The 24,324-nt window shown below is 39.9% G+C and overlaps 1 protein-coding gene across 23 annotated transcripts in view; it reads right to left on the reverse strand.

Moving 5' to 3' along the window:
* Window positions 1–23,508, reverse strand: part of madd (MAP-kinase activating death domain) — a 44,458-nt gene extending 20,950 nt beyond the window's left edge. For 9 of the 23 annotated variants that reach the window (XM_072380023.1, XM_072380013.1, XM_072380017.1 and 6 more), the window contains exons 1-17: window positions 23,209–23,508; window positions 16,027–16,225; window positions 15,165–15,806; window positions 12,229–12,532; window positions 10,976–11,107; window positions 10,734–10,847; window positions 10,213–10,293; window positions 8,330–8,386; window positions 7,369–7,541; window positions 7,002–7,237; window positions 6,745–6,901; window positions 5,409–5,512; window positions 5,127–5,323; window positions 4,676–4,929; window positions 4,333–4,472; window positions 3,420–3,521; window positions 1,709–1,768 (exon numbers count right to left, since the gene is read on the reverse strand). In XM_072380023.1, coding sequence (XP_072236124.1) covers window positions 1,709–1,768; window positions 3,420–3,521; window positions 4,333–4,472; window positions 4,676–4,929; window positions 5,127–5,323; window positions 5,409–5,512; window positions 6,745–6,901; window positions 7,002–7,237; window positions 7,369–7,541; window positions 8,330–8,386; window positions 10,213–10,293; window positions 10,734–10,847; window positions 10,976–11,107; window positions 12,229–12,532; window positions 15,165–15,806; window positions 16,027–16,085 — 2,812 coding nt within the window. In that variant the 5' untranslated portion in view covers window positions 16,086–16,225; window positions 23,209–23,508. The remainder of the gene's footprint in view (window positions 1–1,708; window positions 1,769–3,419; window positions 3,522–4,332; window positions 4,473–4,675; window positions 4,930–5,126; window positions 5,324–5,408; window positions 5,513–6,744; window positions 6,902–7,001; window positions 7,238–7,368; window positions 7,542–8,329; window positions 8,387–10,212; window positions 10,294–10,733; window positions 10,848–10,975; window positions 11,108–12,228; window positions 12,533–15,164; window positions 15,807–16,026; window positions 16,226–23,208) is intronic. The other 14 variants (XM_072380030.1, XM_072380032.1, XM_072380029.1 and 11 more) reach the window with 4 other exon arrangements.
* Between the last annotated feature and the right edge of the window lie 816 nt (window positions 23,509–24,324).

Raw genomic sequence — 24,324 nt, forward strand, 5'->3', positions numbered from 1 at the left:
TACACATTTTCATCACCTTTAACATAAACTTGTGAGTTGTATTTGGATTTACTGGTTAGTTTTGTCAGCTGGCATATCCAGCAAAGATCGTTTTTGTTTTCAAAGCAATTTCCAGAAAATTATGGAGCTGCAAATGGTCAGACTATGTACACAATTTTATTTCCACCATTCACTTTATGACAAAATAAATGTTGTTTCATAACATTTCAATATTAATTCAATATACCAGATCTTTGTCAAAGTGTAGCTGCAAAAATCACGATCATTAAAATAGAGGAAAACTGGTAAAACTTTACCAACACAGTGACGTGTATCCAGGGTGTATGTTCAAAGCTCAACAAAGACCACACATATACCATTTTAATAGAAAAAGTAGAGTGTATAAACTGATTTTTATATGAGGCTGAATGGAAAAAGTTTGCTTTTTCCAAACAGCAGGATTTAGCAAATGTTTCTATTTTTGGGGGGCAGGACAGTCGGCCAGTCTTAGAAAGTCCCCTGTGGGTTTTTACAGAGGCTAGAAAATAATGCTTAGCATTACAGGTCAAATGCTCGATTGACCAGTGTAACAAGGGAAATGGAAGTGAAATCAATTTGAAAACAAACTTTGAAAAGTGTGAGGCAGCAAAAGCTCAAATGTATCTGCAGTAGCAGGTCAGACTGCAAACAGACTGCTGACCAGGCCAAGTGGAAACCCATAAATCCACTCAGCAGAACATGTTTGAATGTGCCTGCATGTAGTTCTTACTTTAAAATTCCCCTGACACCAGATAAGCGTTCAGTTTCTGTTTTTTTGCTACGAGGTGTCTGCAGCAGTATCTCTTCTTACTGTGCACAGGTGACCAAACTAGTTTCCCTGCTGGGGATTAGTTAACTTGTCTGGGTCTCGAACAGTGGGATAAAAGAAATAGCTCTGAGCTTAAACTTAACCAACGATAAGTGCCTTGTCCTGTTTAACAAAGGATAAGTAACACTGTAAATCTAAAAAGCCCCAAAAAAACATTCAAATTCCTCAGAATACTTTTATTATGCCGACAACAATCCAAAATATCTAGATAAATGTCTAATAAAAGTGAAAACTTCAGACCCTAAAACCCCTCCTGGAGTGGAAGTATGGAATCAAAAGAGCTGTTATGTTGGAGAAGACAACCAATCACTCCCTTAACAAAACGCTGCCTTCAGTTAAGAAAAGGTTTGTCTCCACTAAGGTTTAGAATTAGCATAATTTCACTGCAGACACTGCTCATTGTGCTCAACACAATCACAGCATAATTCAGCCCAACCCCGTTTTGTACTCATGGAGCATGGAGGACGAGAAAACAATGACAAACAATGGATGCTGGTAAATGAGTTAGTCTATTCTTATTCTGCATACAGCATCCTGTTCTTTGTCCTGTACTTCCTGCGCTTTCTCATGGTCAACTGTTGTATGATTGCTCCAAAGCTGCCATTAGATCTAGAGTCTTTTGAACATTAACTGTGATAAGATAAGTTTTGGATATGACATTAAACATTTTATGGAGTGAACAGTTAGTCTGAGAATCACAGTTATCATGAATGACAGTGTGGAAAGAATGAACAATGTCTCACTGGACCTTTGATGATTCACACAGTGACTGAAATGGGGAGAAACATAGGGGATGCTGGGAGATGTCATTGACTGGCTTGGAGAAGCATGCAGCTCACTCGATAAAAGGGCAGAACCCACCTTCTCCGCTCCCCGGGCCGGCCTCTGTAATTATCTCCATTAGAGAATTTAGCCCAAATACTGCACACAAAACCCAGAATTAGTGCCGCAAAAAGGTGGACAGAGAGAGGGACACCGGCCCAGACACAACCAGTCTGAACATCAACCCATAAAACAACAGACATGCACACTCAACAAGGTGCCAAAACAAAGGAAAAACATAAATCAAAAAGTAACAGAAGAATGAAAATGGTACAGAGCCCTTAAATGTTCAATCAGATGGACAATGACCAGTTTTTAATTAATATAGTCAAAATTTAGCAAATACATTGTTGTGTATGCATCAATGGCCTGAACCATGTAAATGATGCTGTACATTAAACAAGAACAATGGATGGAGTTGTTTCTTTAGAGGTTGTTGTGCACTTTTTCCACGGGGCAGATAGCTTCTTTTGAGCAGTGATCTTAAAAAGGGACGTAAACACTCGGCAACAAGAACCACTCAAGGAGCAAACAGCACGTGAGGCAGGTGGGAGATTATTTCCATTCACTGCAGACAGATTTCTCTGTGAACATCATTCAGTGATTCAAATGTTACCACAACAATGCTGTAAGGATGTGAATGCAGATCAAAAATATCCCACTTGTAGTAGTGAGAATGTGCAGCTATCACATCAGTAACGATTGCAGTCACAGAAGAAATCTTAATTATAAATGTGTGCATCAAAAGACTCCCAACAGTCACACACAGAGGAATGGTGGAGGAATAGAGGGGAAGGCAGATGTTTAAACGGCTATTAGGGGTGTATCTCCTATCTTAGTCCTACACTGAGAAGCAGGGTGTAAGAGAGGTAGAGGCCACTTCAAAAGGATAAAGTAATGCCTAGTGAGGGAGTTAAAACAAACTATCACACCAGACGTAACATACCCGGGCTGTCGGGGGAATCTGAACAACAAAGACAAAACACATCATAATCAAAGGAAAAGAACATTTCTATGGCAGCTATTCCACATGGAGTGGAGCTATTGAGTTAGTTCGCCATGCTTCACCTGTTTCTTTTTTCTCTCAGTTTAAGTGAAAATCCAGCCTCAACAGAGCTCATTATTATCCTCTTAAATCATCTCAAAACGTGCAGGACATGACAAAAACAATTAAAGTCTGTTTTTAAGCGGATTTTCCCCATTTCAATTCTCGAGAGAAAAACATTAATTATTTCCTCAATATTCTCCTTTAAATAGTGCCATATATGTTTGGCAATCCAGAGGGAGGAAAATCAAGCCGTAAAAACAGTTCTACAAACCTGCTTGCTCCATTTCCTCCTCAACATCAAAATTAAAATATTCTTTTACCCCAATAAATGATTTTTAAAATAAGAAAATTTAAAACAAAGAAAAGGACAAACAGTAAATCAATCAAGGGCATAAAAAATTGTTTGTTTTTTACATTTAATTCAGTCTATATTATCTATTATTTGTTTTATTTAGCTAGTAAAGGAAAAGTCGGAACTTAAAGGCATCCTAAATATGATAATTCAAACAGAGACTGCAAACATGAAGCCAGTAATAATAAAATGAATTAAATCTGTGTCGATAATGACACTAAAAGGATTTTTACACAGACTTCCTTTTGTTGTGTCTTTACAAACAAACAACAATAACCACACTGAACAGACATCAAGTCAACAAAGAGATTTCATGAGGGAAAGTGGTCAGAATAGCTGTGCTTTCCTACCTTTCAGACTGGGAAACGGTGTTGATTTTTCTCTCGCTGCCTTGTTGGGAAGACTGAGATTCGACAGACTGAAACTGGTGCCGTGGTTCTTGTAAAGATTACCTTTGGTGGGAGTAGGCATGTGGTCAGCAAACAGCAACATGGCTTAAATGATGAAGCAATAACAAGGTATACAAGTTAACACTAATAATTCACATGTATTTTACAGGTATCTAATCCCATCAATATAACAGGCTGTTAAACGCAAGTCTTCTTAAGATATATGCCTGATATATCACTCAACAGTGTAAAATCTGATTTAACAATAGCCTGCAGCTTTGCATAGTTTATGTGGCCAGGAAACAAAAAACTATGAAAGGAACATCTCCATTACGAGCAGCTTTGTCAATACAAGTGCTGTGGGTCAATGTTTTTATTACCCATAGTTAGCTTAAGTAGATCTGTTACACAGAATAGATCTATTTAAGCAAACAGAAACAATGCAAACACAATAGCACTGAATGTTTATTTAAGTCCAAATTAAACCATCTGTTATGGTCTAATTTCATCAAATGTTTTATTTTAGCAGAGAAAAAGAAACAGGCATCAGTCACATGATCTCTAATATGATTTATTTATCCATTTATTGGTAAGCTGCAGACAATGGAAAAAAAAATCTGCACACAACAACATCCTAAGATGCTTTTCACGTAAACAAAACTGTAAACTAGGCATAATTCTATAAAAAACAGCTCTTCTTTTGGTATATTTTATAATGCAAGAGGTGCGTGTAAAGTTAATGGCTAAAACTCGCCATCAAACTTTAAAAGTGGATGAACTAAATCTGACCATTAAATTGAAATAAAACTAAGAATTAAACCCTGGTTACAGATTTGGCTGAAAATAATCCAAAATAAAATGTTATCATCCTTACTGGCAAAGGACATTAGCCCTCCAAATCCATCATTGCTGCTGTTGGAAATGGTGGAGTTTGGCGAGCTGTTGCGAGAGTCTCCCTCTCCATCGGACTCTCCCGGAAGCCTCAGGCTGCTAGGACGTAAAGGCCGCTGCGCCCTGAACAATGCAAGAGGCCAAGACATTAACATGCGACACAGACGCTAAAATTTATTCACAAAACATGGAAGACTCAAGCATTCAAGCTGCATAACATCACACCACCAAAGATTCAAGACCACCATGACAAGAACATTGCATGGCTGATCAGAAAGCCCATTTGAATGATGTTATCATTCAAGTGATGAACAAGTTTAACACACTTGTTGCCATTGAGGTTCTGGTTGAATCGAGGGGTGTATGATTCCACTTGTTCTTCTGCATCAGGGTCATCCTCTGAGGGGAAACCATACTGAGGCTCAAAGTATGGGTTGTCATACTCTTGCTTTTTGTTGGCTGGGTCCACCAGACCAGCATCAGCTGCAGGTCTGAGGAATGGCTGACTGCCCAACCCAGGTACAGGGTTCTGTAAAGCGGCATTTGCTGATGCTTCAATTTCAGGTGCTTCCACCTGCTCCTGAAATAATAGGAACACGGATGAGTATAATACAGTAAAAATGCTTGCGTTATATCAACAAATATGACCATTAGTATACAGTTTATCTCTTAAATTGTAACAACAAAAACAAAAAGATGCTCTGTTTAAGCTATCCATCTAACCCAAGACATTTCGAGGTGAGAGTACGGTTTTCGATGACTGGAACGATAACACACATTGTTAACTCCCTGGATGATTGTGCTGGGACTTGAGCTTGCTGTTGTGCTGGAGCTTGAGCGAAGTGTTTGACCATCAGACGGTTCAGCAGCTCCATCCCCAGTGGGCGGATCTTCTGTGCAATGACCTTCTGGCAAGTCTTGAAACTCAACCTCACTGGGATCTCCCAGAGCAGCATGAGTAGGCGGATCCAAGCCTAAGACATCGAGGTAAGATTTTTATACAGAGAAAACGGTATTGACATGATAAATGTGCATCTTTCAAATGAAACAACAACTTACTTGGCGTGTCCCCCTGAATGTCACCTTGAATCATCTCACTCACCAGGTCTCCAAGTGAGGAATATGACGAACTGGAGTCATCGTATCCCTCACTGTCACTACCACTGTGGCATATTAGATTACTTATTATCGACAGCAGTAGGGCTGCACAATTAATCGTATTTTGATCGTGATCACGATTTTGGTGGCCACAATTAAATTAACCTGATCGTCGACAATATTTACATTCAAAATGCGAGCTCTGCTGCCTGCATCTCTAACCACACGTGTTCTCAACCAGTAGTCTACCAACCACCAGGGGGCGAAAGCATGGTTAAGGCTTCATTAAGCTGCCTAAATAACAAGTAGGCAGTGCAAGGCAGCCTGCAGCGGCAGCTATTTAGACAGTCTATGAGTAAGACTGATGAGAGCAAGTCATGTCGAAAGCCGAGAAGAATACAGTAGCATCTGATCTGGGGATTGCGAGGAGCTTGTGCCTTAAAACGGGGCGACATCCATTGTCTGGACTTGTTTCGGATTCAGGGCAAGTGACGTTAAACAAGAGCAAGTTATTTGCAAAGAGTGTAACAAAGTAGTGTCTGCCCCACAGAGTAACACCACTAATTTGTTCTTAACCCACTTAACTTAACCAATACATAAGGCACACCTGATTATAAGGCGTACGTATTACCCAATGTTCTCGGATTGGTTTATCGCTGCCAGCACACGTAGTGTATGTATTACGTCCCTGTGTCAGCGGGAAATGGTCCGACGGTGAAGGACAACATCGTTGGTCGTTTTTACACTTATAAACTGCATATCGGTGTGCATCACCCATCTCACTGAAGATGGGTGATGGTTAGGTATTCGCCTAACCCTGGATTCACACTGAACGCAAAGCGAGCGACAGAAGTGGCCAGTATCCGTGACAGATTTTGGAATCCAGTGCACACATAAAGCGCACCGGATTATATGGCGCACGGCTGATTTTTATGAAAATTTAAGGCTTTTAGGTGCACCTTATGCTGCAGAAAATACGGTACGTTAAAATTTTAAATGATTGGGTTTTTGTCTTTATTTTGCTTTATTTATAATTCATTCTAATTTAAAGTTTAATTTTTCACTAAAATTGTTGGCATATTGTTTCTTTATAAAGGGTGCAATAAAAATACATGTTTTTCCAGGCATGATGAATAATCGTGATTACAATATTGATCAAAATAATCGTGATGATTTTGGTCATAATCGTGCAGCCCTACACAGGAGACAATCAGATTCCACTGAATATGACATTTTTTAAATAAAGCAAAAACCCAGTTAGCAGGAATAACATGAGAAGGATCACAGTCTGTCTCACCTGTCTGTGGGGTCAGACTGATTTCCCTCGTCCTCCATGGGACCGGCCATAGCCTCAACCAGCTGAGAGCTTCCATCATAGACTCTGTAGACTACTGGCTGTAGCTGGTGTGCATACCACTTGGGCTTGTCTCCAATTAAAGATGGATCAAACACATCTAAAACAGAGGTGTACATAAGGACGATTGATTTTTATTCGACAATTTAAGGAATGCACTTTCACAAAAACAAATTATTTGGTTTTTAAATAAGTCTTACTGTTATGTATCCTCTGAAAGGCGAGGTTAGTCGGATTGAGAGCCCACTCTCCATAGAACTCTACTGCCTGAGTGTGAGAAAGTTTATCTGCAAACCCAGAGCGGCGTGGCCGAGAGGCAAGAAAAGATGATGACTGAAAAGCAACCACTGGTCGGGGAAAGAGACGCAAGGTGCGAGTGTGCATCTGGAAGCCCTGGAGGACATTTGGAGAGTTGAAGAACCGCACCATGGCAACCCTGCAAAACCAAGACGTTTTAGTTTATAAATGTTTATCTTAAGAGTTGAATTTGACTTCAGCATTCCTGGAACTGTGGGTCAACTGTGTAGAATCCAAACATTTAATGCAAATCGTTGAGGCAAAACTTGCCTGGTGGCCACATCCACAGAATCAACGTCATTGCCGTAAATAAGAGGGTTGAACTCTGTGGAGGACGGTGAAGCTTTATCACGCCCAGGTGGGAGCAGGGGCATCTCTTGGCCTTCCTGGAACTTCTCCAGATTCAAAATGGGTTGGGTGTTCAGACTCATACTGGCCAAGGCCTAAAATGCAGCAGTGATGTAGATTAAAATCATAGCAGTGGATCGAGAGACAAAAACACAGCTCTGTGATGGCCCACTCCCACGACTGGCATCAACATTGTTTTATTTTAAATGGGACAAATTTATCAGTGTTTTTCACTGAAAGAAGGTCATCAATTAAAGCCAAAGACACTTGGTTTAGGAGAGAGCTTTTATGGAAAATCTTGTTTAATTCTAAAATGAATCTGAAAAGTTCAACAGGGTGCTAAGAAAATCTCAAAAATAAAGGAGTTTTAACCCAACTTTGATCAATTTTCCATTTTACTTTACTTTTCTATTATATAAAGTATGTGAATGATCATTTTTGAACATGCTGATGCCTGCGGTGGGTGTCCCATTTTGGAGAAAAGGAGCACAAGGGAGGTAAGGCACTATGCATGATTTGCTATAAGGGAACTGTTGCAGTCTCAGGAATTAATGTTTAGCTTAGCATAATGGAAGATTTAGTTGCTGGGTCTGGATGAATGTTACCTTTGTCAAAGATATAAAAGGAGATAAGCTTCATTTGGTATTAATTTGGTTACGAGAACACTCACTGATGCCAAGATAGATGCACGCACATTCAGTCATGCTCAAGCCAGAGCTAAGCAGTGTATTAAAAAACTGGTCCGCAACATTCTGTGACGCTGTTATGCATTTTGTTCAAGTCTGGAGAACAAGAGACAAGTAGTAGTGACAAGCAAAAATAATGTATGAGAGGATATCCGTGCAGGGGCATTACACATTCCACAGGAGGAAAAATAAGTAACCTTATTTTCAGAGGAGAAGATCTGCTTTTGGGTGATCACGGTCAACCTAACCAGACACTAGGAAGGGGATAAAAGAGATGCGAGGAGAACCACATGAAGGTCTGGGATGACAAATTTGTGACTGACACTGGAACAAGAAATGACGGAAGGGTCCCACCCACGGCCCTTTCCCTTTCTTTCCTTTGTCTCCTTTCAGTAGTACTTCCCAATTTGTGTGCTTCTGCTGACAGCAAATAAGTGTATTTCGGAGTCATCCAAATGTGACTCAATCAGATTTAAGATCACGAGGAGAAGTATTCCTTTTGGTGTGTTTGTGCATTGAAAGAGGCGTTGGCCTTCATCATTTCCACTTCAAATTTTAAAGTCCACTAGAGTAAGGAGAAAAAGAAAACGTGATGATTTGTGTCTGCTTTGGAAAAGTGAAAGAAAGTCAGGAGAGCAAGAGGATTGTTAGACTGAGTGAAAGTAGAGAGAAAAAGACAGATGAAGACACGCAAGATGCTTTTTATGCTTAGTATGATAGTGAGAAAAAAAAAAAAAAAAAAACAGAATTCACCAACCGAGAGAAAGACACGACAGTCATCCATGGTGAGCAACTGGGTAAAACCAGTGCTCACAATGGAGTGGCGATGACAGATACAGTACAAAAACAGCAGATCTTTTCAGAAACAAATAAAATACTTGAACACTTAAATACCTAAAGAAAATTTAAATCCTATATTGATTCCTAAATACTTAGGGAAACAAATAAGCTGTACTTAAATAAATCAGTCACTTGTAGGACCAATTTATCTTTGTAAATCCCGAGTTCAGTTCAAGTATTTTCAGAGACTCACAGAAGCAGCATTCTGCTGTGGCATCATAGGCTTCATCAAATCCATGAAACCACGTCTAACCACTGACATTTTCCATTCACAGATCAACACTGTGAGCTTGTTTCCAAATATACAGCAGCAAAAACAGAGGCTTTGCACACTCCTACAAACCAGCCTCCCCGGCACACACACACACTCACACTCACACAAGGAAAGAGCTGCTAACCACACACTGCTAACAAACTGGCTCTGAATCAAGGCATAGGAAAGCAAATAATGATTTTTAAAATAGCTAAATGTGAAGTGTGAGAAGAGGATAAAGGGGAAGGTTTCTTTTTGGCATTATTCGATGAGACATAACCATAATCAGTAAATAATTTATGAAGCTTTAAAAAAAAAAAAAAAGTCTTAAATCATCTTAATTAAAAATGATTGTAAATGTCAGTGATGTCCTTTGCCGTTTAAACTAATAATTAAAATGTGAATGTTAGCTAATTAGTATGTCGGCCTTTTTAAGTCACCAAGTTGACAAAAATGGATTTAATTTGACTTTTTAAAATCCCCAATGTGTGGGCTTTAGTGTGAAAAAGAGAAATGCTGCATACATTTCCTCCTGTGGTACCTGAAACAGGAGAGTTTAAGTACATAAAAATTAGGTGTTTCCGTGAGTCAGAACCAGATTATAGTGTAATGCTAATCAAACTGGGTTAGGGGGAAATTAGTTGCTACCAGTATCACTAACAATTTTACTTGGGTCCTAGCATCATATTTTACCTCCAAGAGCTAGAGCATGCAAAGAAAACAGGAAAAAAAAGAAAAGATCATTTGTTAGTGCACTACAAAACCTGTTTTAAATGTTCTCACACTCATCGACAATACATACAACTCTGCTGATGAGGGAGGCACCTACTCTTCAAACAGCTGAAAGAGAATTTTTACATTTATACCCGTGTGATCAACTAGGAATCCTAGGAAACGTCCCACAGGCTTGAGCTGAACACCGCTTGCCACCGTGCAGCAGAATCAGAAACACTTTACCAGAAAAACAAGACAAATCACACACATTACCTGTTTCAGATGTTTCTTAAGCTCGCCCGCTTCAGGCTCTGGAAGAGGTGGCAGAATCTCTGCATTGGTAGGTGCTATAACCTGCAGGTAAAACAACATTTTAAATCCATATCTAATAAGACCATACATTAATCAGATTTAAAAGTAGACAACTTCATAAAAATAAAAAAGCCTTAATTCCCTCTCACAAGAGGTGTATGGTAGTGGATTTCATTACAAAAATCATACCTTCTACCTTCATTTTCCTAGTTTCATCCTATTTGGGGTTGCAGTCTTTATGTCAGCAACAGTACTGTAGCATGAGGACTATAAAAACCAAGTGACTATCCAAAAACCTTGTCTGTTACTGTCCCCAGATGGCCCAAATCTCTGCAGCCTGATCTGACTCTCATCTCTAATGCCTTGGAGGATCCAAATGTGAATGCTGGGTGTGGTAAAAAAAGGAAAATAATATCTCTGGCATGTCTTTAAGACGACCATCATGAAGACAGACTGTCAGTCAAACCTGTTGACGTACAAACCTTGCTGCTGTCAAGGTCAACAAGCCAAACATCATCTGGCATTTTGAAATCTGATTTGTAGAGAAAGAAGCTGGCTGGCACACCGATAATGTAGGGAGTGGGAGCAAGAAGGAGCTGTGAGGAGAAAAAAAAGCACATCAGTTAGTCAGAATGTTGATGTTACAGCAGCAGATATACAGCAGGGTGTATAACAAGACACAAAGTTTAGTAAGAAATATCTTAACCACAAATGTTAATCTTACCTGTTCAGCAGAAGCCATACATGTTGGCAGTAAGGGGATGACGGGGAACATGTACTCCAGTGGGTAGATCATCGCCACGAAGGCCATGACACTCATAGACAAAGCATTGTAATCTCGGGACTGCAGAATGACCTGATGAAAAGACAATGGATTAATAGGATTTTTCAAGTGAATTCTGTACATATTTATTTCTGAATTGTAAATTTTCATGCAGTCTCACTGAAATAACACACATTCACTTAGCCATCCTGTCACCCAATAATTTGACTGCTCTATCCATATTCCCTTTTTGTTCACACAAAACCCATGAACACTCATGTCGCCCTGGATCTGAAACGGCAAAATTAAAAACGGAGCCTTCATGAAAAATTAATGTGGCAGCATAAAGTGCTTGAAAGGACTGTCATTCTTAGAGCTTGCAGGCTTTGCTTAGTTCAGCTTGACTGAATTTAATGACATACTGAATTAATCTTCTTCAAAGCCCAAGATGGATCACTATAAGGTGCCAATGTTTCGAACAGGTAGAGAATGTATTTACTGTAGTTAAACCCGAGAGGAGTGTAGGAGGGTTCAGGAAAACTTTAAAGTTAAAAGTCCACAGACGCATCCGGGGAAAAAAAATTCAGGTGGTGGAACGTCGATTTACTTCGACGGTTTTGAAATTTTCATGAATAAAAGAAGGCAAAGCAGAGGAACTGTACAGCGTTCAACCAACACTGTGATCTACCTGCAGTGTGAATGAAACTAAGAGGCAGATCCTTTGACTGGAACTGTTGCAAATGAGCCAGTGTATCCATGCCACTGTCTACCATGAGCAACATAACACCAGCAACGGGCAGACAAGGATTCTTATTACAACCATACTAATGGATCTAGAGGTTTAAGATGGCAGATGCATAGAGAAAAGAGAAGACAATTTCCTCTCATTCATAAACTGTTCACAGTTAATAATTTGACCCATGCTTTGGGTAGACTGCAGTGAAATATCTTCATGGGATATTATACAAACAGACTTATTAGGGTTACTTGCTAAGTAGATCTTTGAAAAGGTTTTTTGTCCAGTGAGCTGTTCATCAGAGGAAACATAACATCAAACCAAACATAACACAGAACATATAGCTTTGCAGCTGAAGACAACCACACATATCCTGGTTTTTAATACATGTGGACATTTTAAACAACATAAACAGACAGATACAAGGTATGACTAATAACAGTAGAAATCCTAGAGCCTTTGTCGTGCCCATCCTTACCTTGTGTTCTAGCAGCACACAGCTGAGGACCTGAAGACAGGCGTCCACACCCAGCAGCTCCAGGGGCAGGTGCAGGGGGAAGTCGACCATGACAAAGCGAGAGTTGTCAGGCAAGGCGAAGGTGAGCGACCGTTTGAGTTCATGAGGCAGCACCTCCACATCCACACGTCTCTGACCTGCCACTGGCACAGGTGAACGCAGCAACCGGTACACCCAGGATTCGATCTCCCTTAGGTCGGCCAGCAGCTGGCTGCCTTTCTCCTCCACTGATAAAGCACCCGTAAACACCCGCCACATGGTGTCCCTGAAATGGAAAGCGATTCATTTTAGAATTGTTATTTATCTAATGATCTAACCAAATCAACCGTTTGAATTCTTAAATGTAATAAGCCAAATTTAATAAAACCTCAGAGTAAATCAGATAACATTGGTGTTCCTAAAAAGTCTTAATAGTTGATAATAGCTACAATATATAAAGACAAGAGAACATAGAGATGCACCTGCTTATGTTACTGCATCAAATGCTCACACACCATATAAAGCAGATGTGGAGTTGACTGTCGGATCTCATTTTCTAACATAGTCCAAAAATCCAAATCCAAAAAAGTCCAATATGCTTTTTTTTTTTTTTTTTAAGTCTTAACGTACCCAAATATCCAGTCACCCAAAACAAAATAAAACCCTACAAAGTCTATATTTTAAATGTGCCATATGTGAATTTCATTGCAAAAGCCACTCTTAAATTCCAACACCTTGTTGGAGCTACGGTGTCTCAACTCTTAAGCTGAACAACGTATTTTCTTCAGGTTGTGGTACACTGCATATTGTGAAACACTGAACATGGTTAGATGCTGACATAAGGCAATGGTCAATTTAGGACTGAAAGCCAATTGATTAGTTGGCTTATTTTATTGGTGCAAATAGCGGTCAAGAGGCCTGAGCAAACACCTTGTAAAATCACTAATCTGATGAGTAAATGCTACTGAAACACAGGAGAGGCTCTTAAGCAATCGCCGAAATATTGATGTGAAACCCTCAACTAGACACACACATGGTGTCATTACCCTTCCTGAAGTGTATACTTTAGAGTGCGTGTGTGGCAAGTAGAAAGGTAAATCATTAGTTCCCTCCCACCAACTGCAGCTGCTACCCAGCGGCAGCCAGAGACCTCAATCTGTCAGAGCCGCCACAGCACAAAGAGCTCGCAGCCATTACGCAACGGCTCTCCTCCTTCCTTATCATTGCAACATCACGTTTCAACCAGTCGTACCAGAAAACAAAAAGGATTATCCGGTCTGTTCAGCCTATGGCTTCAATGGCCTTTTTAAGGTTTTGGTGAGTAAGATCCACCGGATGATTTTGCAAAAATTAATATTTAAAAAGAAAAAACAAAAAGGCCAAAGTGTAATATTAATTGTGCATTAAACATTCAATTCTTTGTAGTAATAAGGAGGAAACAGCCACACCCGTCCAACAGCTTAATCAAGACTTTGTCGATTACTATCCTTTTCAACATAGATGGTGTGACAGTAACCCTAAGAGTATTTTCAGCTACTTAAATAAAAAAAGAAGCAATAACCCCTAAGAAAAAATCCAAATATCATCAACACACTGTATCAAGTCTAAAAACCAGAACAACATCTTAAATGGCAGTTTTTTGATTTTATTTCAAATCATGTTGACAACAATAATCTTTCTCTTACATTATAATATCCACAGCCTCTACTGGATTGAATGTTTCTAGATATTAACTAAAACGCCAACTCTGAGTGCTTCCTTTAACAGCGACTGACTCAGATGCAGCAGCCTCAACAACTTAAACAAGTAATGTAGTATAGAGGTGTGTCCTGAGGTGTGCGGGATGCTTAAAAATACATTCTTCTAAGTTGTAAATCGATTCTGGACAAAAGCAAATGCATCAATGAAAGGATTTTTCCTCAAACCGTTATAAGAAAAGTCATTGATGGCATGTCTCGGAAACTACTGAACCTATGAAATTATATAACATATATTAACCTTTTCAGATCTAAGGCTTGTTTAGAAAAAAATCTCAAGAAGTGAGTAGTTTTTGTTGCCAACTAAAACCTTAATTTCTCAGCCTCTTCTCCGGTCTAAAATGGACATAAAGCGGATTAAACCAAAACCTGAAAGGCTGGATGAATTCATATTTCATGTGCGACACATCATTAAAAACCAAACTGAATATATATACTGTGGATATTTTGGTTTCCATTACTCATCATTAAGGTGTAGTGCGACGACATAAAGCAAACTGTGAAAACAACACGAGGTGCAGATGGCCTGCAATGCTGCATGAGCCCACAAACAAAGGTTCTTGTATTAATTCTGCTAAACAAACATGCATACAGCATGTAGACAGTCGCAAAAGCAAACTGGGGGAGAGAGAAAACGGTAGGTACTGCAAAGCATGCCAACAAAAACTGTGACAGTGTTAAAACTGAGTTAAAATAGGAGTTGACACAATTAGTGGGGTCATTAATTTGCATTAAAAGCACAGAAACTAATGTTTACGTATTTTGTGGTATTGCTGTTCATTCCTCTTGATTAAATTTACATGCGAGTATGACAATGAACAGATTTTATGTCAGTCAATTGCTTGTCCTTGAGGCTGTAAAATGAGTAATGCTCCATATAATGTTGAGAAGAGTTGACATTGTAGTTGTCATTTGGTGTCAAAGGTGTTGATCAACTAGTGGGCATAAATGTGCCAGCCATCACATTTTTGGTATTGTGAGTATAAAAAGTTTGTTCTAAAAGAACAACCACCATCCTCAAACTAAATGATCCGGGTGCTGGGACTCTGGCTAATGAAAGTTCTGTCTGAGTAAAACAAAACAAAAAAAAAGGTGCGTTTCACCATCCAGTTAGAACAAAGAATCTGTTTTTACACTAATGGATTCAAAGCTTCATCTCACCTTTGGGTGGCACGAGGGAGCCCAGCTCGTAGAGTTAGCCTCTGGCTGCAACAGTCCACAAGCCTCTTGAGAATATATAAGCACTCTCTGAAGGTGGAGAAGAAGGGGTAGTGGCTGAGTATGCACAGTGAGGTCAGGGTGCTGTTGCGATTCCTGGCTGCCACCTTTGCAGCACTGCGTCTGTGCTGTGGGGACTTGCCAGAGTTTAGCTCGGCCGCTGGCTGTCCACCCTCTTCTCCAGAGGAAGGTGGATTTGCTGACTCTGTGTTGTTCGGAGCAGATGACGCAGTGGTTGGTCCTCCACCGCTGCCATCAGACACTTCACAAGTGGTCTCGGCCGCCTGTGCTGCTGCCTCTGAGTGACTACTCTTGTCTCCTCGAGCACGGTGATGCCCACGCTGAAAAGATCGGTAGAAGTTGACGCAGATTCCATAGCGAGTGATGCCCGAGTCCTTGTCAGTCAGCGTGAAAACGAAGGAGGAGTCATCACGCAAGCTAACCCTACGCTGGCGTATACTCAGGCAGCCCTCAGGTTGGCAGAAGAACACCACATCTGGTGGGAGGGGGAAGTCGTGATGGTCCTCTAGTGGGTATCGACGAAGGAGTTGAGGGGTTTGAGCCACACTGTCACTACTTGGTTGCCTAAAGAATAGATTAACACATTTTTGTTCTGCTTAAAAATAACCGTAACCTATTGCCATCAAATCCCAAACTCCTCAAATTAAGATACTGACTGCTCACTAATTTCCCTGTCATTATAAAACAATACAAATACAACCATGAGGATTCATTTCCATATGTTCTAAGACTTTCTAAGACAACGCAGTGCTATTATCTAACCAAAGTCAGGTTTAGCGCTTACCTTGCTCCGACCACCACCAAGTAGTCGAGAAGGCGTGGGCACATTTTCTTTTTCTCCATCTTGGACTGACCACGTCCTGTATGTTAAGGCATCCAAGAAATACTTTCCCTCTGAGTCACTGGTGTCTTTCCATCACAACAGCTGTAGAATCGAGACGCAGGTCCTTGATAAGCATGATGGTTGGAAAAAAAAGCCAGACCTGTAACAAAAATGTAAAAAATGTGCATCACGATTGTTTGACAACTGGGCAAAGATTTCTTTAATAATTCATAGTTCAACATTTCATTTTTAAGTCACAGACCATTCAAAAATTGTGTGCACAACAACTGCATTAAAGTTTGTGGTAGTTTCCACTCTCCCTCTTCCTATTAACCCTTACCAATAGAGTTGTTTCTAAGAAAACATTTTAAATGTTGCAAAAATTAAAAAAGAAAACGGCAAAAAGGAGAAAAGCTTGGGACTGTTTCTAGGAAGCCAGAAAACTAAACACAGAAGTGTCATAAGTGTCACAAGTCCAGTGAAACGCAAAAATAGAGGCCTTGGCTATTGATAAGAAAAATGGATTTCAAGGGGAGTGAAGATTTATGGGATAGATTTTTCAAGTGAGGAGTGGTGAAAGAAGTGTGTCATGTTTTCCACTGTCTGCAGTCCCTCCAAATAACTCATCAAGGAACTACTTTAATTCATCAAAACAGAGAAATCAGCAAAGATCCATACTGTGGAGGCCCTTGCCAGTAGAGAAACTGAAAGTCTTTTTCCTTTTGTTGTTATTTGTCACATGCAATTATTTTTCTTCACCAAAACGGTGACAGATGCTTTTTAGACCAAGAACAATGAAAGGACGTCAGGCAAACAAAATTGACAGTCGAACAGAATCAGGCAACAATCCCAGTAACATCAGCAGCTTTTTCACTGTCCAATGATATTGCCTACACTTTATCAGTAAACTTGCAGCTCTTTGGAGCAAACTTCTGTGTTTTGTGACAGCTTGCTGCTTTTGTTGGAGGATAAAGAGAGGCTCACCGATGGAGTAAGCAGCTTAGGGGCCTTGGTGGAATGAGTGCCATGACAGCTTGTACTATGACCCTTAAAGCCCTGTGATTTGCAGGTGATGGCAGAAAACTCAACTCGCACCACTACAAATAGATATTGCACTAATATACAAACAGTTATTTATCCTCTCAGACAGGTCACAAGGAGAGGTAAACAATGGCACAACTGGACAGCTGTTCTCTGACAATAACAACCCAATCTAACTGGGCTACTTCTTTGACAGTGTACTACAGATGAGCAGCTGCTCTTCAGTCAAACAAAGCTGAACACAATTCTCCTGGAAAAGCTGGCAAGAATGTATAACCCATTAAATTAAAGGAAAAAAATGACAGATTCCAGGGTACGGATTAACTTTTAAGAATCACTTATCAAAAACTATTTCCAGAAACACCATTAAGCTCAAATTCACAAGGGGGTTTCATGACATAAGTAGCAATAATGGGATACAGTGCTGATCTAAAAATTGAACTTCACACTTCCCTGTACAGGAAAATGTCAGAGGATCAGGATCAAACTCGACCGGCTTGTTAAAAAGTATTATTGTGCTTTACACCTGCAGCACAAAAACAGAAACTAAAGAACAAACAGAACGATTAGGGCTGGTTAAAAAACTATTTCAATTTATACACATTTCATCAATGTTAATGAGTCATAAAACCAAGAGATTGGTCCTGTCAAAGCACAACTTTATTCTCTTCTATTCTTTTCCATCTACACAAAATTTGTATCATATGCCAAATAATCCAAACCAAAATGAGATTAAAACCAAATTTCTAACTTTGGACCAGAATTGAATCGAAAAAGGAAATGTGGAAATGCCGGTTGTTATAAGACTGCAAACAAAAGGCTTTTTCATTTCAGAGGGCATCATAAAGCTGCATTAAATACTGTCGTCTTAAGAAAAACACTCAGCGAGAGCGTCTGGCTGGCATAGATGCTACAAAATGGCTGCTCAACAAAAAAAGCCTGTGCTTGTTAAATCTGAGGAACGAGAAGTGAAATGTGAAGCTTTAACCTGCTGAAACCTAAACGACTATCCATTATTTTATTGTACAATTTACTTAAGAAGGAAAAATACATTCCTGGCACAGCGAATAATAGCAACTGCAATAACTGCAATGTTTGCTGAGAGAAAAGTCTCCCACGACAGGATCTACTCCTACCAGTCAGCGTCCCGTGGAGAACAGCCTTCACTGTAAGGCCAACAAATGCCACATGATGCCATGCTTCAGAAACTCCACCCTGAAACACAAACACTGAACTCTGAGTAGTTTTCACTGTCATTTACAAGCACTTATCCCTGCACTGATACGCTCAAGGATCTATAATTTCAAATGGCCAGACCTGCATTAATGTAGTTACTGCAAGTAGGATGGAAGCGGAGGGTAAAAAACTAAAATATTGTTGCAGCACACTGAATAAAGAAATATACTGCTTCAAAAGGATCTACACATACATCACAATGTATTTTATTTAAGTATTAGCTTGAATCTCTTAACAATGTGCTCCAATTTTGCACTGAAGGTCTATCCACTGTGTAACATTCCTAAAAAGAGGTTTTTCCATTTTGTGATATAGGTTGACTCAACACTTCTCTCATTAGTTTCCCTCTGCAGTCGGTATCCCATCCATGTAAATCTAATTTTGCAGCACATTGTGAAGCTGACGTCGCCAAGCAACTGTGTGGTTCAGAGCTCGCCTCTGGTCAGAAGGCAAAAAGATCCTTACTTTTGACTAATAAATATGCTTGCTGATTCACAATCCAAGCACGTGGACCGTTTCCACAGATTTGCGACACACTGAATGTTCCAAAAACCAATCAAAAGTGGCGGTGTTCGCAGGACGTTAGCTGCTCCGTGATGGTGCTAGGTAAAGCCGATGCGTTAGCACAGCTTCTGTTAGTATCGCGTCAGCTCGCTCAAAACCTTGGCTACTGAAAAGGCGCCAGTTACACTGTACTAGGTACAAGGGAAAGCCAATACCAAGCCGTTACACACCATTTAATGGAAAAGGATCACCAGTGACTGTGTCAACTGGACACAGTTCAGCTGTGGTATATCCTAAAGATTTTGTGTTCATTTTTCTAATTTTCAGGCTTTTGGACTTCATTTACATGAGCTACAGCCTCATCAATGTACTTTCTCTAAGAAATAAAGTATTTTCTTCTAAAGTACCTGCAAATGAACACTGAAAATAATAGGAAATATATACTAAATGAGAACTCTATTAAGCTATGAAAAATGTAAACGTTTAACAAGTGAATTCGATGCCTAAGAGCTGTGGACTCGTACGGCAAATCAAGGTGAGCAGCACAAAGATAAGTGGGCATAAAAATGGACAGCATGTAAAATAAGAGCCATCATTAACCACAGCAGCTACAGCACAACCAGTGTGTGACACTGCTGTGACCAGAGGACATTAGGACATTACAGGTGACTTAATCGCACAAGGCTTCAGATGCATTGTGGGTGCAATTATGTCTAATAGTTCTACTTAGTGGAAGAGAAGCCATTCACAGTAAGACTTAAGAAGATTTATCTGAAACAGACTTATCTTGATGAGTCTAAATTATAAAGAGGTCAAAAATTAACTCTACAGTAATATCAGAATACACAGACGTACCATAACAGTTACATTTTAGTTTCTCATCAAGCTTTTCACTAGAAGAAAATGAGATTGATCGTACGTGACAATGTTAACAATCTGAACTAACTGGACACGGTTAAATGCAACAGCATTTGATGTGTGAAGTGTCCAACTGAGACACTGTGGGTTCAAACAGCACTTCACAGTGGGCTGAAACATGTCTTGTTAAGCTTAATGTCAGTACTCATCACACTTAGCAAAAGTGCTCAAATATACTGTAGGCCTGACAGACTCCTACTGGCTTCTTTATGTGTTGATACCACAGCAAACTGGCACTTAGCGCAAGTACAAAAAAAAAAGATCTAATCAGAGACACTAATGTAGATGCATGCTATTGACGTCAAAACAATTCAGGATTCAAGGTATTAATAGAATCTAAATATATGTAAAATGCAACAGAAAATTCAGGTTTAAGAATAGAAATAAAATGAACTGTATTCATAGCACTGGTTAAATTAAAAGAGGAAATATTCTAAACAAATTAAACATTTCTACAGTCAGGTCTCAGCCTGCACAAAATATATATACAGCCCTTTTTATCTCACAAAACCATCAGCAGAATGAATCTACATGCAGGTGTGGCAGCATGAACGCTTCCTGGTACAAATCCAAAATGGCTGTTTTATGAAGCAGCAGAGCTGTAGGCAGCCTCATCCTGCACAAGGATTCAGAATCACAAAATCATCTTTAGATGACGATCTGAAGACCGTGCCACCTCTCCGATTGCCCTTAATAACTGTCCTTAAAAGGCTTCTCAGTTAAGAAAGTAAGACTATCACAACACTGTTTAATCTTCCAAAGCAAGATGATTATGTAGGTTAACATGACAGATGAATCTCTTCAGAGTTGTCTCCAGGCAGTAGTCACTGGTTATGTAAGCACACAGTGGAGATAGAAATGATTCACAGGCCTCCAACATGGATAGCTTTTCTTGCCAGTCCACAGCGAACCACCGTGGATATCAGTGAAGAAGACTGGTGAAGTAGTTTCAACTCAGGAAGGCCACAACAACAAAAGACGGATGGTGTGGACTTAAAGGATTGATTCACATTGTTAGACTGCGTTTTTTTCTTATTGCACCAATATATTCAAAGGCTGAGTTGATATTGATATATTTTGTTCCCCTGTCAATAAAGCTTGTTAGCACCAACTGATTGTTTGGACCTCTTGTGACCAGAGGACTTATCCATCAGTTCCAATATTGATTACTGAACATTCCTAAATTGGCCAGGTTTCTCGACCTTAACATTTTGATCACAATTTTGCTCACAAAACCAAATCCGTTTGTGCTGTTCTGCTAAATGCATTAGCTGAAAGTAATACCTCACTATATATACCACATAGTTGCCAGTGTCGGAGTACTAACCGTCTTTAATATAATAAGCAGCATCCTTTTTAGTTCCCTCTCATCGATACGGTTCAGGTGTTACTCAACATGTCAGCTGCCACAAAAGCCTACAAATTACATGTAATGGCTACAAGGCTGGCATTACTCAGACAGTCCTTTACCTGAGCTTTAGTTTGGATCTAGAGTGCAGACCGCGCTTTCTGTAAAGTCAAGTCTATGATGGAAGACTCCAAGGTCTTCAACAGCAGGAGAATACAGATTTAGATTTCAATGATCAAAGTTACCACGGGTTCGATGAGTTGATAGTACCACCTCAATATTTGGCTTAGTAATTGGGGCCACTATTTGAGGGTGCAGAGGTTAGGTCAGAGTGAAAACAGCCAAACCTAGTTGCATTACCAAAGTATTTGACTTTGCAAGATATATTTCTTAACACCACGTGCGCTTCAGTGCACTTTTCCTCATCCAAATCAAGTTTTTTACTAAGAATCTACACCACATAATCACTTTGTCTCATTAAATCTTTGTGCAACTTTCTGCAAGTTTGATCTTTAAGATTGCAATGACCGTGACCCTTCTTCGCCAAAGTTGGATAAATACAGTCTTGTGTCAAATAAGGCGTCCGTGCCTGATAGTGAAATGTCCTCCAGTGTTCCTAATCTGTCACCTTCACAGGTTTAGGATGAACATGAAGACCCAGCAACCATCAAATCTGAGGAAATTAACTCTAAGTGCTTCTGAGATGCTGGACAAAATGTGTTTGGTGAACTCCCAGGGCGTTGACTTCTTAAAACAAAATTGAGGTTTGCCTCGAGTTCAAACTAGCATCAGTGCAAAATCTGATGTTGCATATTGCAATCACAAGAATGGGACAGACAGACAGACAACCCAAAAACATCATGCTTATGGCTGTCAGCCTCTCAGGGGCATAACTATTTCCATAACATCCTGGAGGTACACTTCAGTACCCAATATTTGGGGGCAGTTGTGTCGTAACGGGTCATGTGGAGGTCATGTGTCCTCAAGCAGACACATGACAAATTGAGTATGGGGAGCTTTTTCTCAGTAACAGAGTAAGTGAATAATATATATATGAATATACCTTTGATTCCACTAACAATGTATTATTGTGCTGAACATATTGAGTATATGTCTCCTCTGTAACCATGTGTAATCATTATTTTGTATTTGTGCATTTTGTGCTGAGACTGACACCCAAATCATTATTTAGTTTATGATAAATTAAGATTATGCAATCCTTTCTTTAGTCATGCCGTCGACGTGAGCAGGTAAAAATAAACCTTTCTTCTATTCTTAACCTTATTAAATCACAATAAATCTCATAAATGTACAGGATGTTTATCAAAGTATGTATCAACATACATCATGACGGTATAGGATCGTTCTTTGACACGGTTCGGATGTTTAAAAGCTTGTTGTTGTCTCTATTTACCTCTGAATTTACCCAGTCATGGTCACACAGCCCATTTACAAATAAATTAGCTGCCTTATCTCATGATCTCTCGTGAAGCCTGCCACATGTCACTTCGTGTCCAAATATTATTTGTCAGAAGCTTGTTCTGGACAAAACGATGCTTGAGGCGTGATAGCTGAAGGGCTCGCAAGGACACGCGATTTTACTGAAAAAAACTGTCATGGATGTCAGTGACAGAGCTGGTTACCAGGTTTGTTGTGGGAATACTACTAGTTCCTTCAGTTTGGAGATAAGTCGGGATATTCACGGTCAGAACAATCAACACAATAGTAAAACGGATAAGGCAATGCCAACGCCTCCACACAGTCCACAGACACTCGGCTATCTTTCTTGTGGCTGCGTTATCATTTTTATATTTATGGCAAGCTGTCAGACATCGGCTCGTCCTCGATGTTCACACCAACGAAGCATCCCCTCACCTCCTCTGTCAGCCTTATGCTCGCCTACGTCACGAGTGGATTAGCTAGCAAGCTAACTAGCTGCCTCACCACTAACAGTAGCTTTTGCCGATTTATCTCATAAATAGCAGCCTGTCAAAAGCAACAGAAGCTGGCCACCACAGAAGGAGACTTTGAACAAACACAAAAAATGCGCTAAGTCGGTTTAAACAGCTCAGACAATGTGCAAGAAGCATCCTTACCTGATTATATTAGCCTGTTAGCCGCTAACGCTCGCTACTAAGCCAGCTGCCAAAGACGGCCTGGCTGCTAGGTGCCCTCCTCTGTCACCGAGAGGGGAGAGGCGGCGATGATTGTATGAATTTAACCTTATTTCTGTGCGTTTACGGTTTACCATTGGAAACAACGGACCGGAACAATAACTGAAAATGATTGCGGCTCCGTCTGGCTGCCTCGCAGCATAGTAAGTGATGCGATACGTGTGAACGCCTCCCTGCTCGATGAACGAGTGACTTGGTCAGTTACAACCTGCTTTCACAACATCCTCCTCCTCCCTCTCCTCCTCATCATCATCAGTCTGCAGGGAGTTCCGCATACTGAGAGCCCGACCTAACGGAAGCAATAAATACGCTCTGAATGCTCCCCACAGGGACATAGTAGTCCACTCACTTATCAATTTGCTTTATTTTTATGGTGTTTTATCACCTAACAGGACCTACCAAAGCCTGTTATACGACCCGTAAGATAACCATTTCATTACCACCTGTCCTACATCAATTACTGAAGGCAAGCAAACAGGTAAAATTACATTTAGACGTTATCTCTATTATTAATGCTGGGTCTTTTTTAGTATCTGGTTCAAATTAAACATGGTGATCACAGTGTTCACCAATACCCGAATTATTTTACACTAAAACGACTCAATGTTGACTCCTAACTCTGTAGTTATCAAATAATCAGTCTGAAAAGTTTGCAAAGTCATTTTTGGGCCCATGATGATTAAATTGCCTCCTTCCTCCTCCAGATGTCCAGACCAAGCAGCATAAATATAACTGACAGTTACAATTACCAGCTGTACTAATATTATTCTTGAGTAATTAGATGTCAGACTTGGTATTCAGTTCACTGAATTGTCAAAATTCACCACCAGTAACAAACTGCTGTTTTTCAGGTGAAGAAACTTGAGTTTAAGTCTAAGTGATGGAGCCAGAGGCTTCTTCAGTTTTCCAGTTAACTTTGTGCAGAAATGTCCAAAACTTTGTCTGGATGAAGTTATTTACTATTTTTATGGCTCCAGTAGGACCTGCTGAAATCTAACTGAATAACTCAAGTGTCACTGAAAAGACTTAAGACTTAAA

This window comes from Leuresthes tenuis, unplaced genomic scaffold, assembly GCF_036924035.1.
Source record: "Leuresthes tenuis unplaced genomic scaffold, fLeuTen1.0.hap1 SCAF_2, whole genome shotgun sequence".
Lineage (NCBI taxonomy): Eukaryota > Metazoa > Chordata > Actinopteri > Atheriniformes > Atherinopsidae > Leuresthes > Leuresthes tenuis.